The sequence below is a fragment of the Protomyctophum parallelum genome (assembly GCF_964188405.1).
Source record: "Protomyctophum parallelum genome assembly, chromosome: 13".
Classification (NCBI taxonomy): domain Eukaryota; kingdom Metazoa; phylum Chordata; class Actinopteri; order Myctophiformes; family Myctophidae; genus Protomyctophum; species Protomyctophum parallelum.
The window spans coordinates 33,400,980-33,414,298 of record NC_139708.1 but is presented as its reverse complement, the minus strand read 5'-3'; the positions used below and the strand labels follow the sequence as shown (position 1 = coordinate 33,414,298).

The window sequence follows — 13,319 nt, the reverse complement described above, 5'->3', positions numbered from 1 at the left end:
TGAATAATTTACAAGTTCTTTTAACAGAGTTTTATTTCAAATGAATTCATTAATTTCAAACTCTAGTAGGCTGTTTCATAGTTACAGACATATCAATACTTCTCATTACAGCCATCTACAATCCAATCCCAAAAAATATAAAAATAAAAATAAGACACAAAAAACAACAACAACAACAAAAACAAAAGCCACATTGTTTTCACGTGTCATTAAATATATTCATTTAGGATAAACATAATATATTAGTATGCATTAGGAGACATCACACAACCTTTTTGCAATGGACAAAGCTAAACATTTACAAAGTATAAACACAAGCAGATAGTTATTTAGGACAGGAATACTTAAGGAATACTCCAGTCCTCCAAATGCGAGGACAACTGACCTAAATGTACACAGGATACAAATTTGTTGGCTGGGACACAGGTTGTAATATTAAAATACATTCGAAGAATGGGGTATCTGTGTGTGTGTGTGTGTGTCAGAGAGAGAGGTTTCAGGTAATTTGCATGGCATGTACAGTATGTACATAATGTTTATATACGTGTGTGTGTGTGTGTGTGTGTGTGTGTGTGCGCGTGCGTGTGTGTGTGTTTGTGTGCGTGCGTGTCTGCGTCGACTCCTAGATATAACTCTCTCTGTGGTCTTCTCTAATGTAAACATGAGAAATCTGTCTCATATTCATTCATTTGTCATTCCATTTATTAAGCCTACATCATTTAAAACTCTGGTTAATAATACAGGGACACAGATCTAGTAAAAGTTTAACAAAATAAAAACAAAACAAAAAACTCAACACAATAGTAACACTATACAACTATATAACATGTAGACAAGGGGACATTCCTTTCGAGTACCAAGTAATGTCTTGAAAAGGGAATGCCGTCCTCAAAATGAATTGGTTTGAGGTGAAAAGTATTTGCAGCAGCGATCAGATCGCGCTGGTAGATACAAATGTCTGTGATCATTATATCACTCCACAGGTTGTTTTGTATTCCGCCCCACAAAGTTATGTGCTGTATACAAACTCAATGTGTACATAATTCCCAATCATAGTTAGCTTTTAGTCAGCTAAATAGTGAGCATGCATTATCATGTCAGCGGTATGGGCGTCGCATGGCGGGTCTTGACGGTCAACATTTATTTTTTCTGAGTAGAAAGACTCGGTTCACCAGCTTGTCTGTACTGTGGATGAAGTTGAGGTTTTCACTTGGGGGGACGTCCATTTTCTGAGAACAAATCGTAGAGGAACCACTGAAATCTCCTATTGTGACTCAGGTCACAAATGTAACCCGCAGGCATCAGTCAAAACAAATACAACAGGCATCAATATAGTCATACATGAATAGTGGGGGGTCGTCAGTATGGATTTTCTTGAGGCTTGTTCTGCACTTCCCTTGTGGGAATATGAACATATCTCGTTCGGAATACTCTTGACTTGTAGAAAATAAGTGCACGGTTGACATGTCTAATTGTCTATTCTACTTCTAGTCGATAATATGACATAATCTATTAAAAATTCCATCAACTGTATGCATGTATGTACTGTACTGTATGTACGTACGCAAAAATGGTTACTTTACATTGCAGAGGTCACAACCACAACATACTGCTTATCTATATGTAAGCATTCATCAAACACGTGCTTGAAATAACACATTCTGGTAGTATACACTATACAGGGTAAGAAGTGTATCATTATGGCACTTTGATGTCCATTCACATGACGTGAGCTGTATTATTGAGGTAAAAACACCCACATATGAGCAAGTAGCTCTCAGGTGAACGGCACCTGGTCCCCCCCACCCCCCCATTCCTCCTGTTTATGAGTGTGGGACCATAGTAAAACCTACTTTTAATGAGCAATTTAACACGTTAACACTTTAAACTGTTTACACAATTTAACACGAGGCATGGCCAGCTGCATGAGCTGCTAATCATTATCGTCACTGCGAGTGAAATCCCGCAATGTTGATGCTGCATCTCTTCAGTTCACGACGACAACAACAACAACAACAACAACAACAACAACACAGAAGAGGAACAGGCCTCCGAAAAACACAGGAACGTGATACAGTAGATGAACGTGTTCTTTTGAAATGAATTCCTACGGTATTTTTTAAACTACTACCGGTATGTCATGGGTAGGATAGTCAGGGTGTTACAAATTAGGTGCAAAGTCTGCAATTCCAAGACAAAAAAAGAACAAAAACAAAACCTCGACAGAAACAGACTGTAGAATGAGCTCCTTCACGATAGCGAGTTCCTAAACACACTAATCTCATTTATTTTATTTTTGCCCACTCAAAGCAGCAGCACTCAGTCATTTCCCCCCTCTCCGATTATCTTCATCCCTTAGCCCTCTAGTTCGTTTCCTTTTCATCTTCTCTCTTCTCAGTTTTTGTCTTATTCGGGCTAAAGACAAGTTAATTATGCCTGCACACCGTGACCTCCCACCCTCCCTCTGTCTGTCCATCTCTCTCTATTTGCCCATTTCCTTCCTTGCCGACCCCTCCTAGCACTTCCCTCGCTTGTCCCGCTGCTGGAACTTCCTGAGCCTGCGGCCCCAGAGGTCCTTCCAGGGGATGAGCAGGCTTCCCTTGTCCGCCACCACGCCACTCTGCCCAGGAGAGTCGTCATCTGTGCCCAGGAGCAGGTATTTCCTCCCGGGCTTGATCTTGGGACACTTGCAGGCCACGTCTTTGGCGCGCACCCACAGCAGCTGGTCCCCGCGGCGGATGCGGTGCTCGCCCTGCTTGTAGACAGAGATGACGTTGACGGTGAACTTCCACCACTCTCCCGCTTTGTCTCCCTTGAGGACATGCGCCTGGACGGCTGGTGGAGGAGAAATGGGAAGAGGAAGGGATGAGGAAAACATAAACAAGAACAATAATCTAAAGCCCAAACCACACCAAAGGGTCGAGACGAGACGAGACGGTTTTAGCGTCCCAGCCGGTGTGATGTGTCCTGTTGCACGTCGACCCAAGTCGACGCAAGTGATTCAACTGGTTCAATTCAATGGCCCAAACCACACCAATGGATCACTATGCAACTCCTCGCAACCGTTTGGTTGCAGGGAGTTGCATGGCGACCCATTGTTGTGGTTTGTGCTTAAAAGCCCCACTAGTGGCCCCTACAGCAGTGGTTCCCAAACTTTTTCATGTCAAGGACCCCCATATTGACACTAATTAGCCCGTGCCCCCCCATTTGAAGAGATATGCCAGGGAAACCCTGTGAGAGAAGATTTGTACAGCTCTAGCAATGATTCTCAACCCGTTTAATTTCAAGGACCCCCAGTTTGACATGCATATTAGTCTACAGACCCCTGTTTAATGGCATTTATGAGTCAGGGACCCCAATTTAATAGTAAAATTAATTAATTTAACTCTGAGTGTACACAAATGTGTGAGTGTAGACTCTCAGAGTTACAGACCCATAAGGGTACATTTGGTTCCAAACTATCATTTAGTTTCCCTCAAGTAGCCCTGGGGTAAACTCTGGTAGTCTATTGAGTGACAGATGGCTCAAAGTTAAAATGCATCATGTCTGCATGTTTGTCTGAGGTAATGACCTCTGCGCTTCCAGCCCCGTCCATGGTCTGAGCTTGAACCTGAAGGGACGTCGATCAGCGGCTGTAAATGTCATGATTTCACGAGAAAGTCTGACATGTTTAATGTCTGGAGATAGCATGACCCCACAGGCTGCCAACCGCTCCCAACTAGTCCCTCCCTTCATCCCCTGACCCCCGACCTTTCCCCCGTTGTGTTCAGTACAGTATTGCCAATTTGCCATAGCTAGTGCACCTGCGGGCGAAGACAATGGTTGCCCGTGGAGTATATATTTGAATGATACCCTCGGGGTGGGTGTGAGGTGGGATCAGCAGGGGTTCAGGGTTCTGGAGTATTGGGTTCTATTCCATTAAAAAAAAAACGGCCCAAAAGTGAAATAAATTTTATTGAAAAAGCACATCTGTTAACGATCAACCTGCTTTCTGAAACCAGGCCATTCCAATGGGCTCTATGCACACAGAATAACTCTTCCTTCAGGTGTTACAGATGATAACTAGAAAAAGTGCCCTTCCGGGCACAGGTCTCCACCAGGTTATCCACAGATCCGTGCAGTTAGAGGTAAAAACACTTTTCGGCCAGTTATAGCGCCACCTTGAGGCTGAGTTGAAATTGTTCATGTGGCATTTCGTCCTCGGCCTAGTGGGAATGTGGGTGCACAATTTCACGGAAATCACGCGATGTGTTCATGATTTGCAGCATTTTGTTTGAAACTGAGCACTCCTGTGAACTTTGGAAGCCAATCTTAACCAATCAGGATGGAGTCTGATAAATCTGAAAGACCCGTTTCGTTGAATGGCTGTAGAGAGACTGTGTACCAATTTGCGTGATGTTTGGACAAAATCTGTAGGTGTACTGTGCAAAAACTTGTTTTGCACAAAGCGGCCTCCTGGTGGCGCTATAACAGGCCGTTCTGGAAAGTTTGGGGCAGAGGTTCATGGTTGGCATCCAGGGAGTGTGTGTGCAAAATATGGCATCGACCGGGTTAACGGTGTCCGAGATTAGCTGTTCACGGACACACGGACACACGGACACACGGACACACGGACACACGGACGGACGGAGTGCAAAACATACTCTCCCCACATGCCTTCGGCCTGGTGGAGACAATAATTAGGGCTCTGTTCCATTTAGTGTGCAGTGGTTCTCAAACTTTTTAATTTCATAACTCTAAGAGTGTACATGTCATGCACTCTAGGGCAATACATGACAAAAAGGGAGTCCACACACAAGGCAAACCTTTTATATTATATATTTATTATTCTAAATTAAAATAAGTTAGGCAATAATCAAATAAACTGGTGTGAGATGTGACAATGTCACTTATGTCAGTGATCAGTCATGTATGCAGTGTATGGATGTATGGAGTGTGCTGTGTGTTGTAAAAGGTGTGCTTTTTTCTGCTTGGAAAGAGAGCAGGCTCGAGACTCGAGAGCATGGAAGGAGAGGCCCTTATATACTCTCCCAGACCACACCCCACTCAGGTGTACACAGTTGGCCTGACGGCCTGCTCCACTCTGCCCTAATCACCCAGGCTGCCTGATATCCTACTGTGCAGAGGCAGAGGGGGCAGGGCCGTCACAGTACAAATGGAACCAAATAGACCCCTTCGGGTCCATTTGGACATTCTCAGAGTTACACACCCGTACGGGGCAATTTGGAACCGACCCAAGGACACTTTGAGACCCACTGGGGGAGCAGAGTGTTTCCAGTGAGCCAACATGCACAATAGCAGCACCCTGACTCTGTTTTACCAGAATGGCGCAGAGCCGTCATTATAGTATCAGCGGTACCACCTGTGAGGGAAGTATAGGGAAGGGGCCCAAGTTCTTTCCAAAATGGCGTGTGTGCATAGAGCATAGAGTCTATCAGGTGCATAGAGCATAGAGTCTATCAGGTGTTGCATGGGAATATGTCGGCAAACCCTAAGCTACGGCAGAGCTGGTAACTGTCGGACGACTTGCAGCAGAACATCTTGACAGTAGGAAGCCTCGGTCACACACACACACACACACACACACACACACACACACACACACACACACACACACACAGGCCCTGTACAAACATCAGACGAACATGCTCTGTGCATGTTCGTCTGATATGTGTGTACAGGGCCACACACACACACACACACACACACTACTTCATCACTGTGATCGCAAAACAACTGAACAACAGCTGAACACGCTTGAGATGAAGTAGTTTAGCCGGGGAATGTGCTATTAACACTAAACTGTGTGTGTGTGTGTGTGTGTGGGGTGTGGGGTAATTTAAATAGTTTCCACTCAATTGTGTTGAATTAACCCAATTTGGGGCGAGATTACGCGGATGTGTGTGAGACATTCGAGATGCACTCTGGCATGCACAAAGCACATGCATGCAACATGTCCATGCACATCCATGAACGAATGAATGAATGAATGAATGAATGAATGAATGACGTGCATAAGACACGGACACGCATCTACAAACACGAGCAGGTGCGCACGCACGCACACACACACACACACACACACACACACACACACACACACACACACACACACACACACACACACACACACACACACACACACACACACACACACACACACACACACACACACACACACACACACACACACACACACACACACACACACACACACACACACACACACACACACGCCAACCCTGATGGTGATCCTACCTCAGGGGAAGAGGAAAGAACAATCTATCATGTTTGATCATTATTTAAAAATAGGACAGGAAGTGAGGCTTTCTCCTCGCCTTTGTGGTCGAACGTGATCACCCTCTGCTGTGTTGCTCATCAATCGTTCCTTATTATGGCCTGGAATGCTCAACGAGAACAGGAGTGGAGGGATTGTGTGTGTGTGTGTGTGTGTGTGTGTGTGCGGGGGGGGGGGGGGGGGGGGGGGGGGATCCTGGTGTGAGCAAATTGCACACAATTTCCAGAAGAAAGGAAGGTTGTTGGGCTGGGGAGAGCGAGTCCTCTCACAGTCCTGCCATTCATTAACAATGTGTCTCTGGGCTGCAGCCCACTCCTTCATCCAGACACATAAAGGGTGTGTGTGGGGTGGAGGAGGAGGGGGGGTTAAGGGGGGGGGGGGGACTATTTGTCTTCCCAGCACACAGAGAAGGTTCTAGAAGAATCGAGATGTGTTCCGACCTCACGAGCTGTCCGGGTTCAACTCCCAGAGCCTCATCCAAGTGTGCAGCGTGAGAATGCAGTTGGAGAGACGCGTATACTTCTCTACTGTATATCTTAATGTCTCTCAATCTTTCTCTCTCTCTCTCTCTCTCTCTCTTTCTCTCTCTCTCTCCACGCGCTACACAATATTTTGTGTTAATTTTACACTGAAGATTTCTGTGTACCGCTGAGCTCGACAGACATCATCTGTCAGCATCACAGCCCTGTCTGTTTGTGTCTCTCCATATACTGCATACTGTATATCTCACAGTAAAAACTGTAACACACAATAATTGTCTTTCAAACAATTGGTTCCAAAAATGCAGCAGTGTGCGGGGACCTACAGTATACACACATTTAAGAACACACTCCTCCCGCTGTATTTGAGCCAATCAAGAGCAAAGAGGTGAATTGTGATGTTTCATATTTGAAAGGAGTGGCTCAATGGTGTAACTTTTATTCTCCATGGTACAATATGATGAAGCAATCTGATTGGTTGAAATAGCTATCTACCCATCTTCAAACAAGCATGACAGCACACCTAATCATCATTTTTAAATCAGCTGGGCTGATCAGACGGAGTCTCGCAGAGTTGGCTAGTCTAGCAGTTTGCATGGGAGGTTTGCGGCCGTAGTAGCTAAATCTGGCATTAAAATAATTGAAATTCTATCGAATAACTTAAATACAATGAGATTGAGCGAACAGTTATGTGTCTACTCTAGTCTGAGAAAAGTTGGCTGAGTAAACAATTTTCAGCATAACAGAGACACTGGCAGAAAGGTTATTTTGAGAGAGAAATGTCCTGCAATATGAATACATTTTGATGTTTTATTTTAATGGTAACTGTTAGCCTGATTATCAGACTGAAGCTTCCTTCACTCCGTGGAGTGGGCGGGGTCTATCAGCTGGAACTCTCGCTAACTGTTGTATAATCGCAATATAACACTCAAGGGTGTGCTTCACCGTGATTATTGGCACTTCAGTGATGCTTGCAGAACTCTCCTCCGCCTCGTCCCGACCACATCACTAGCGTGCTAATAATCACGATAACGCACACCCTCTAGTGTAATTGCTTAACTAAAACATGGACATAGCACTGCTGACGATGTCTGACCAGGTTGTCAAGAGTGAGAAAATAGAGAGATCAACAGAGAGAGAGAGAGATGCCGAGTGTGGGTGATGGGGCAGAAGGGATGGACGTATTAAAGCAACACCAGCAATTCCTGCACATAACATGAATACTTTTTTTTTTTTTTTAATATGCTTTTTTTCTAAGCCTACTCGGGTTACATTTCTGTGAAGAAGCACTACAAACAGGCGGGGTAGGAGGGAGCAGGGGGGCTATTCTTCAATGACTGTCAACAAGACCCCCTGCAGGGGCCAGGGGCCCATGTAGCCACCCACTGGGTTTGTGGTCTCTGGGCAGTGTGCTGGGGCTTGACCTGGACACCGTCAACAGGCCAGGGCTAATCAAATTAGAGTTTGGTTAATTACTTGACACGGAGGGCTCCCTGTCCCTCTTGGTTATCACCAGAGTGAAGGATCTTGGGGACCTGTTATACCCCCCGGAGGGGGGTGAGCGCAGAGGGCCGTCCAGGGTGGCCGGGGCCAACGGGGCTGGGAGGCCCCCGCCATTGAGCGCCATCCCATGAACGTCAGCAAACATGCAGCCCTTTGATTCATTATCCCCCCCGGCAGCATAGAGAAGGGAGGGAGTATGTGCACGTGTGTGTGTCTACACAGGTATATGTGTGTGTGTGTGTGTGTGTGTGTGTGTGTGTGCATGCGTGCAGAAGGGTGTCAGGGAGAGAATCCCTTTGTGCCCTCCGTCTCCGTAGCTACGGTGGCGATGAAAAACAAAGAGCGAATAAACACGACATATTTCTTTCTCCTCCTCCGGGGTGGCAATCCGTCAGCGTCTGCTTAATTTACCACCTGTTTGTGCCCCGCGGAATGCTCCGCGCCCGGCAGAGTGCACAACTGTGTTTAAACAGAGGGCCCCTTCCCGCGACCCCCAGGGGCCCACACCGCCACTCACACTTGGGGAGGGGGGAGTGTGTGTGTGTGTGTGTGTGTAGGGGGGGGGGGGGGGGGTTATGGCCCCCAAAAGAACAGAGAGAAGCACCACAAAGGACCCCCGCGACAGGCCTGAGAAATGAATTAGAGGGGAGAGGAATGCATCCTTGAAGGAGAGATGTCTGCCATTCAACCTCTGCATATTTATGGCACAATCATCCGCTTCCAGACTTTTTCGATGAAGTTCAGAGGAAAGCAGAACCCCACCGGGGACCCGCCTGCTTTTCATGAAGCAGTCTTGACTGATTTATAGATGCAGGGCCCGTCCTGGCTGTGGTGATTAAGATTGAAACCGACAGAAAAGGTTGAAAATGATGAGCTGATTCTTGGCTCCCCGGTGGTGTTAACCAAAGAAATCAATGGAGGAAGCAAAAATAAAATGAAGTTGGACATTTTGCAAAACGCCTATGTATCATTGACACAAATATTTCAAATGAGAAGTGAAACAGGTGAATGGGAAACAACCTTTGTGGGTCTGGATGCATTCCATCATAGGATGAAATTGTGAACCCCATTATGTGTGCAATATTAATTAATATGTCTGTAAGCAATAAGGAAATTGGCTTGAATGTAAAAGTAAAAGTGTCCAACAATACACTGCAGCTGTAGTCTAACCACGTTACCCCTGGCGTCCCTGTTTTGGGCATGTCATTGTAGTCATTATATATGTCATATAAATCTTCGATTTATATAATTACATTGCAACATTTTGTGATCTTGTAGATTGGCAATAAAAAAAAGAGGAAAATCTTGGAACATTTTTGAAAATAGGGCTTAAGTGGTTAACTAAGACAAATGTCAGGTTGTGTCTGAAGCCCGGAGTATAAGAACACTCTTATTGTCTTTGTTTCATGAGGATATACTGTATAGTCTGGAAGACTTGGCTGAAAGCAGAGAACATACTGTATTCTTCTCCTCCCCCCCCCCCCCCCGCCCACCAATCCTGCGACTGTGGAGATTTGTTCTATGGCTTACATGACGTGGATCTGCTGATAGCAGATCGACCATTATATTTCTGTGATTGATGATGTGGAAAATGTGAACAGGGGAGGGGGGATACTTTGCCGCGTGGGTAAATGTAGGCCTGCACAGCAGGACAGCGCAACCAAAGCGTATATCTCAGACAGCGGGCCGATGGATGCGTGTGAGGAGCCTTATAGGTATACCGTACAATCCTTCATGCTGCTACCGCCTCTGTCTTATGTCCCCCTCAACCCCCACCCACCCACCCCCAAGACGGGGGTCTTGGGGGCCACAGGTATGATGTTCCAGTGTTGCGGTTTCTGCTTTGGATCCAGAACAAGGGGGATAATAGCCTAATATCATCCATCATCCCAACATCAAATTTCCTTTTCGCTTCAGGTTGTACAGTATACTGTAGTGTACAGTACCTATTGAATTTGTGAGGAAAGCGGGATTTAAAACGGGCTCTCAGAGAAACCCGAAAATATAGAGTTGTGTTCCACAGCAAAAAAAATATTAAAAATAAGTGTTGATGGAGAATGGAGATGTGTCATTAGGCATAGAGCCCGACCGATATATCGCTCTGGCCGTCATTATTTTACTTTTTTGATGACAATTTCCTTAATTTGGCCATTATGTTGCCAATGTGTCCTATTTTTTTTTTAATAAACAAGATAGAATGTAGATCTATTATTTGGTGGTGGTCGTTTTATTTTATAGGGCATATACGTGGTTAAATAAAATGTCACTCTATATGCATTTTATATTTACTTGTTGGCTTGGCCATTGTATAATTAAAGTTAAATATTCTTTTCATATAGAAACTTAAACCAAGTTTTTTTTAATTGATTAGAACACCCATTAAAAGTAAATTGGACGCAAAGATCTGGCATCGGTCGGGCTCTAATTTTGTAACACAATATCCGTCTACCTGACGCTGCATTATACGGCTGTCAGCTGCTTCTGTGGATTCATTGACAATATAATGTGATTGCTGTGTGTTTTGGCTGCTGTTTTCAAGCTGGGATTAGCTGTAAAAATGCCTGAGAGCTTTGCCAAGCGCCTCAGGTTGACTTGGCGTGGCGCTCACGTCCATCAACCTGTTTTTCTCCCCTCTGCCTTAATGGAGAGCGTGCACTGCCGTGCAGTAGACTCCTCTTAATATTTATATTAAGGTTATTGTGAGCGCGGTGAGACCATATGGTGGGGTGGTGCTTGGAGGGGGAGAAAGAAGAGAGGGTTCTGGAGGGACTGGAATGGAGGCTAACAGTAGCACGAGTCCTTTTATAGAAGCAGGGGAGCATTAAATAATACATTGTCTTTTGCAGGTCTGCCATCCTGTCACTGTGGAGCAGCCATTGATAGCAGATTAAGGTGCTATTTACACGAGGATGGTGTTCATATAAAACGTCAAAATAAAGTATCGTTTGCTGCTGTCATTTAGACGAGAACCGTGTTCTCAGGAGGTGAAAACGCAACGAAGTGAAACCACCTCCCAGAGTGGAAATCATTCAGAACACCGTTTCCTATGGTCTCCATATAAACAGGCAAAACGGTGAATCCGCAAAACTTATGACATCATGGCTCATGTTGGCTCACAGCGCATATGTTTATTACATTGATGCAGAGCCATATCATTATGATATAATGGAGTTCCTGAACAAGCCTCCCTCCTCGCCTACAAAGTGCTGCTCATCAGCGATGTTGAATGTAAAACCATGATGTAAATAAAAAGCCTTGTGATAGACGGCAGCCGCGGCAGCAGCGTTTATGTAGCCTAATGTATTATAAAATATATACCATCCCGTGGCGCGCCCAGAGCCGTGTTGCGCAGGCTTGCGTGAAGGTTTCTTCTTCTTGTACGTGGGTGACCTGTCTATTTGGCAGCCCGTTATCGCCACCTAGCGACAGTATAGCATAATAGCACATCATATCATAACGTGTGCGTTCTCGTGTAAAGGGTAAGAAAAAATGAGAACGCAACGGGACTTTGACGTGTTATATGGAGATGGTCGCCGTCTAAAAGAGGCCTAAGACTGGCAGCACTGAGACGAGGGAGGGACTGCAGGATTGGTGAAGAGGTGCACAGTGACCCCAGTAGACCCCCAGGGGTCTCTCTACTGTACTGTATATAAGAGGTGCACAGTGACCCCAGTAGACCCCCAGGGGTCTCTACTGTACTGTATATAAGAGGTGCACAGTGACCCCAGTAGACCCCCAGGGGTCTCTACTGTACTGTATATGGTCCCCTCGGGGCCAATTCTCTATGCTGAAAATAGTGTAAGCTTGCAGATTTGCTATTTCCGCTAAATGTTTGGCCCAGAATAGGGACACTGTAGGTTTCTGAGAGTATAAACATGCAGGGCTGCTAATTAAACCACAGCCTTGGGGTGGGGGGGGGGGGGGGGACATGCACACTTTGCTTTTTTTGCCTTTGATTTCCTCAAAATATTTGTTCCTATCGATTACTCACCCCATTGAGCCTTGAATTTTACATTCTTATTTATTATTCAAAGTAATGAACTTCATTTTTTAGTATAGGTGCATGGTTTTGTAGAGAACATGCAGCGGGAGACTATTCTGTGGACCTCCGGAAGCAGAATCACAACTGGTTAAAGCCTCAATTATTGATTTCAAATCACTACTACAGTTAGTCAATGTAGGCTATAAACACAATTATATATTAAATCTAAAGGGAGTCAATTAAAGAATGTGTACTGTGTATTACTGTATTTGCATCTATCAATGCCATAAACACGGCAAATATATATATATAATCATAAAACTGTAATGTGAAATGTATATAACATGAAGGATGTGGGCCCTTTCGGGGTAATTGTGATTGTATGACATATAGGAGTACAATTAGGGTAGACAACATCTGTAGAGGTGTGGTTTGATTTTGAACAGCACTAGCCCAGGATCAATAATTCCTCTCGCCGGTTCTGAACATGACCTTCAGAAAATATCGAATTTGCTCAGATTCCATGTTTGATTTCCCAGAAACCAGCACTATACCTGTGAGCCTCTGACACTGACTACTCCGCCAGTCAGCGGCGTCCCACAGGGCTCAACCCCGACACCGCTTCCCCCTTTGATGCGGTGACTTTAATCCGTGGGAGTGTCAGTAAGTCATGGCAGCAGTGGCCCGGAAACACAGAGAGGAGGACTACTGGTGCGGATCGGATGTGATTAATAAAGACATCGGCCACGGGCCGACGTCTGGCCTCAGACATTCACTCACCATAGTCCTTCTTGCAGTACTTCTTCATGGTGATCTTCATCTTTCCTTTGGACGCCTTGCAGTGAGAATCACAGTCTGAGGAACCAGGGTGAGAGAGAGACAGAAATATGTATCACAGGAAATATTTCATGGTTATCAATAGTTATCAAGGGTGGGTCACTAAAAAGGTTTGCCAGCTTATAAAAGGATTCACAATAGAATGATATAAAATGAATGAAGATAAAAAAGATAAAGTCGCTCTATATGTCGTTCGGCAGCATTGTATGTGCAATCTCAT

General features: G+C 45.1%; 1 protein-coding gene across 2 annotated transcripts in view; it reads right to left on the bottom strand.

Annotated features, from left to right (window-relative positions):
- Positions 1–15: 15 nt before the first annotated feature.
- Positions 16–13,319, bottom strand: part of ntn1b (netrin 1b) — a 58,330-nt gene continuing 45,026 nt past the window's right edge. For both annotated transcript variants that reach the window (XM_083780094.1, XM_083780095.1), the window contains exons 6-7: positions 13,043–13,117; positions 16–2,835 (exon numbers count right to left, since the gene is read on the bottom strand). In XM_083780094.1, the coding sequence (XP_083636220.1) occupies positions 2,516–2,835; positions 13,043–13,117 (395 nt within the window). In that variant the 3' untranslated portion in view covers positions 16–2,515. The remainder of the gene's footprint in view (positions 2,836–13,042; positions 13,118–13,319) is intronic.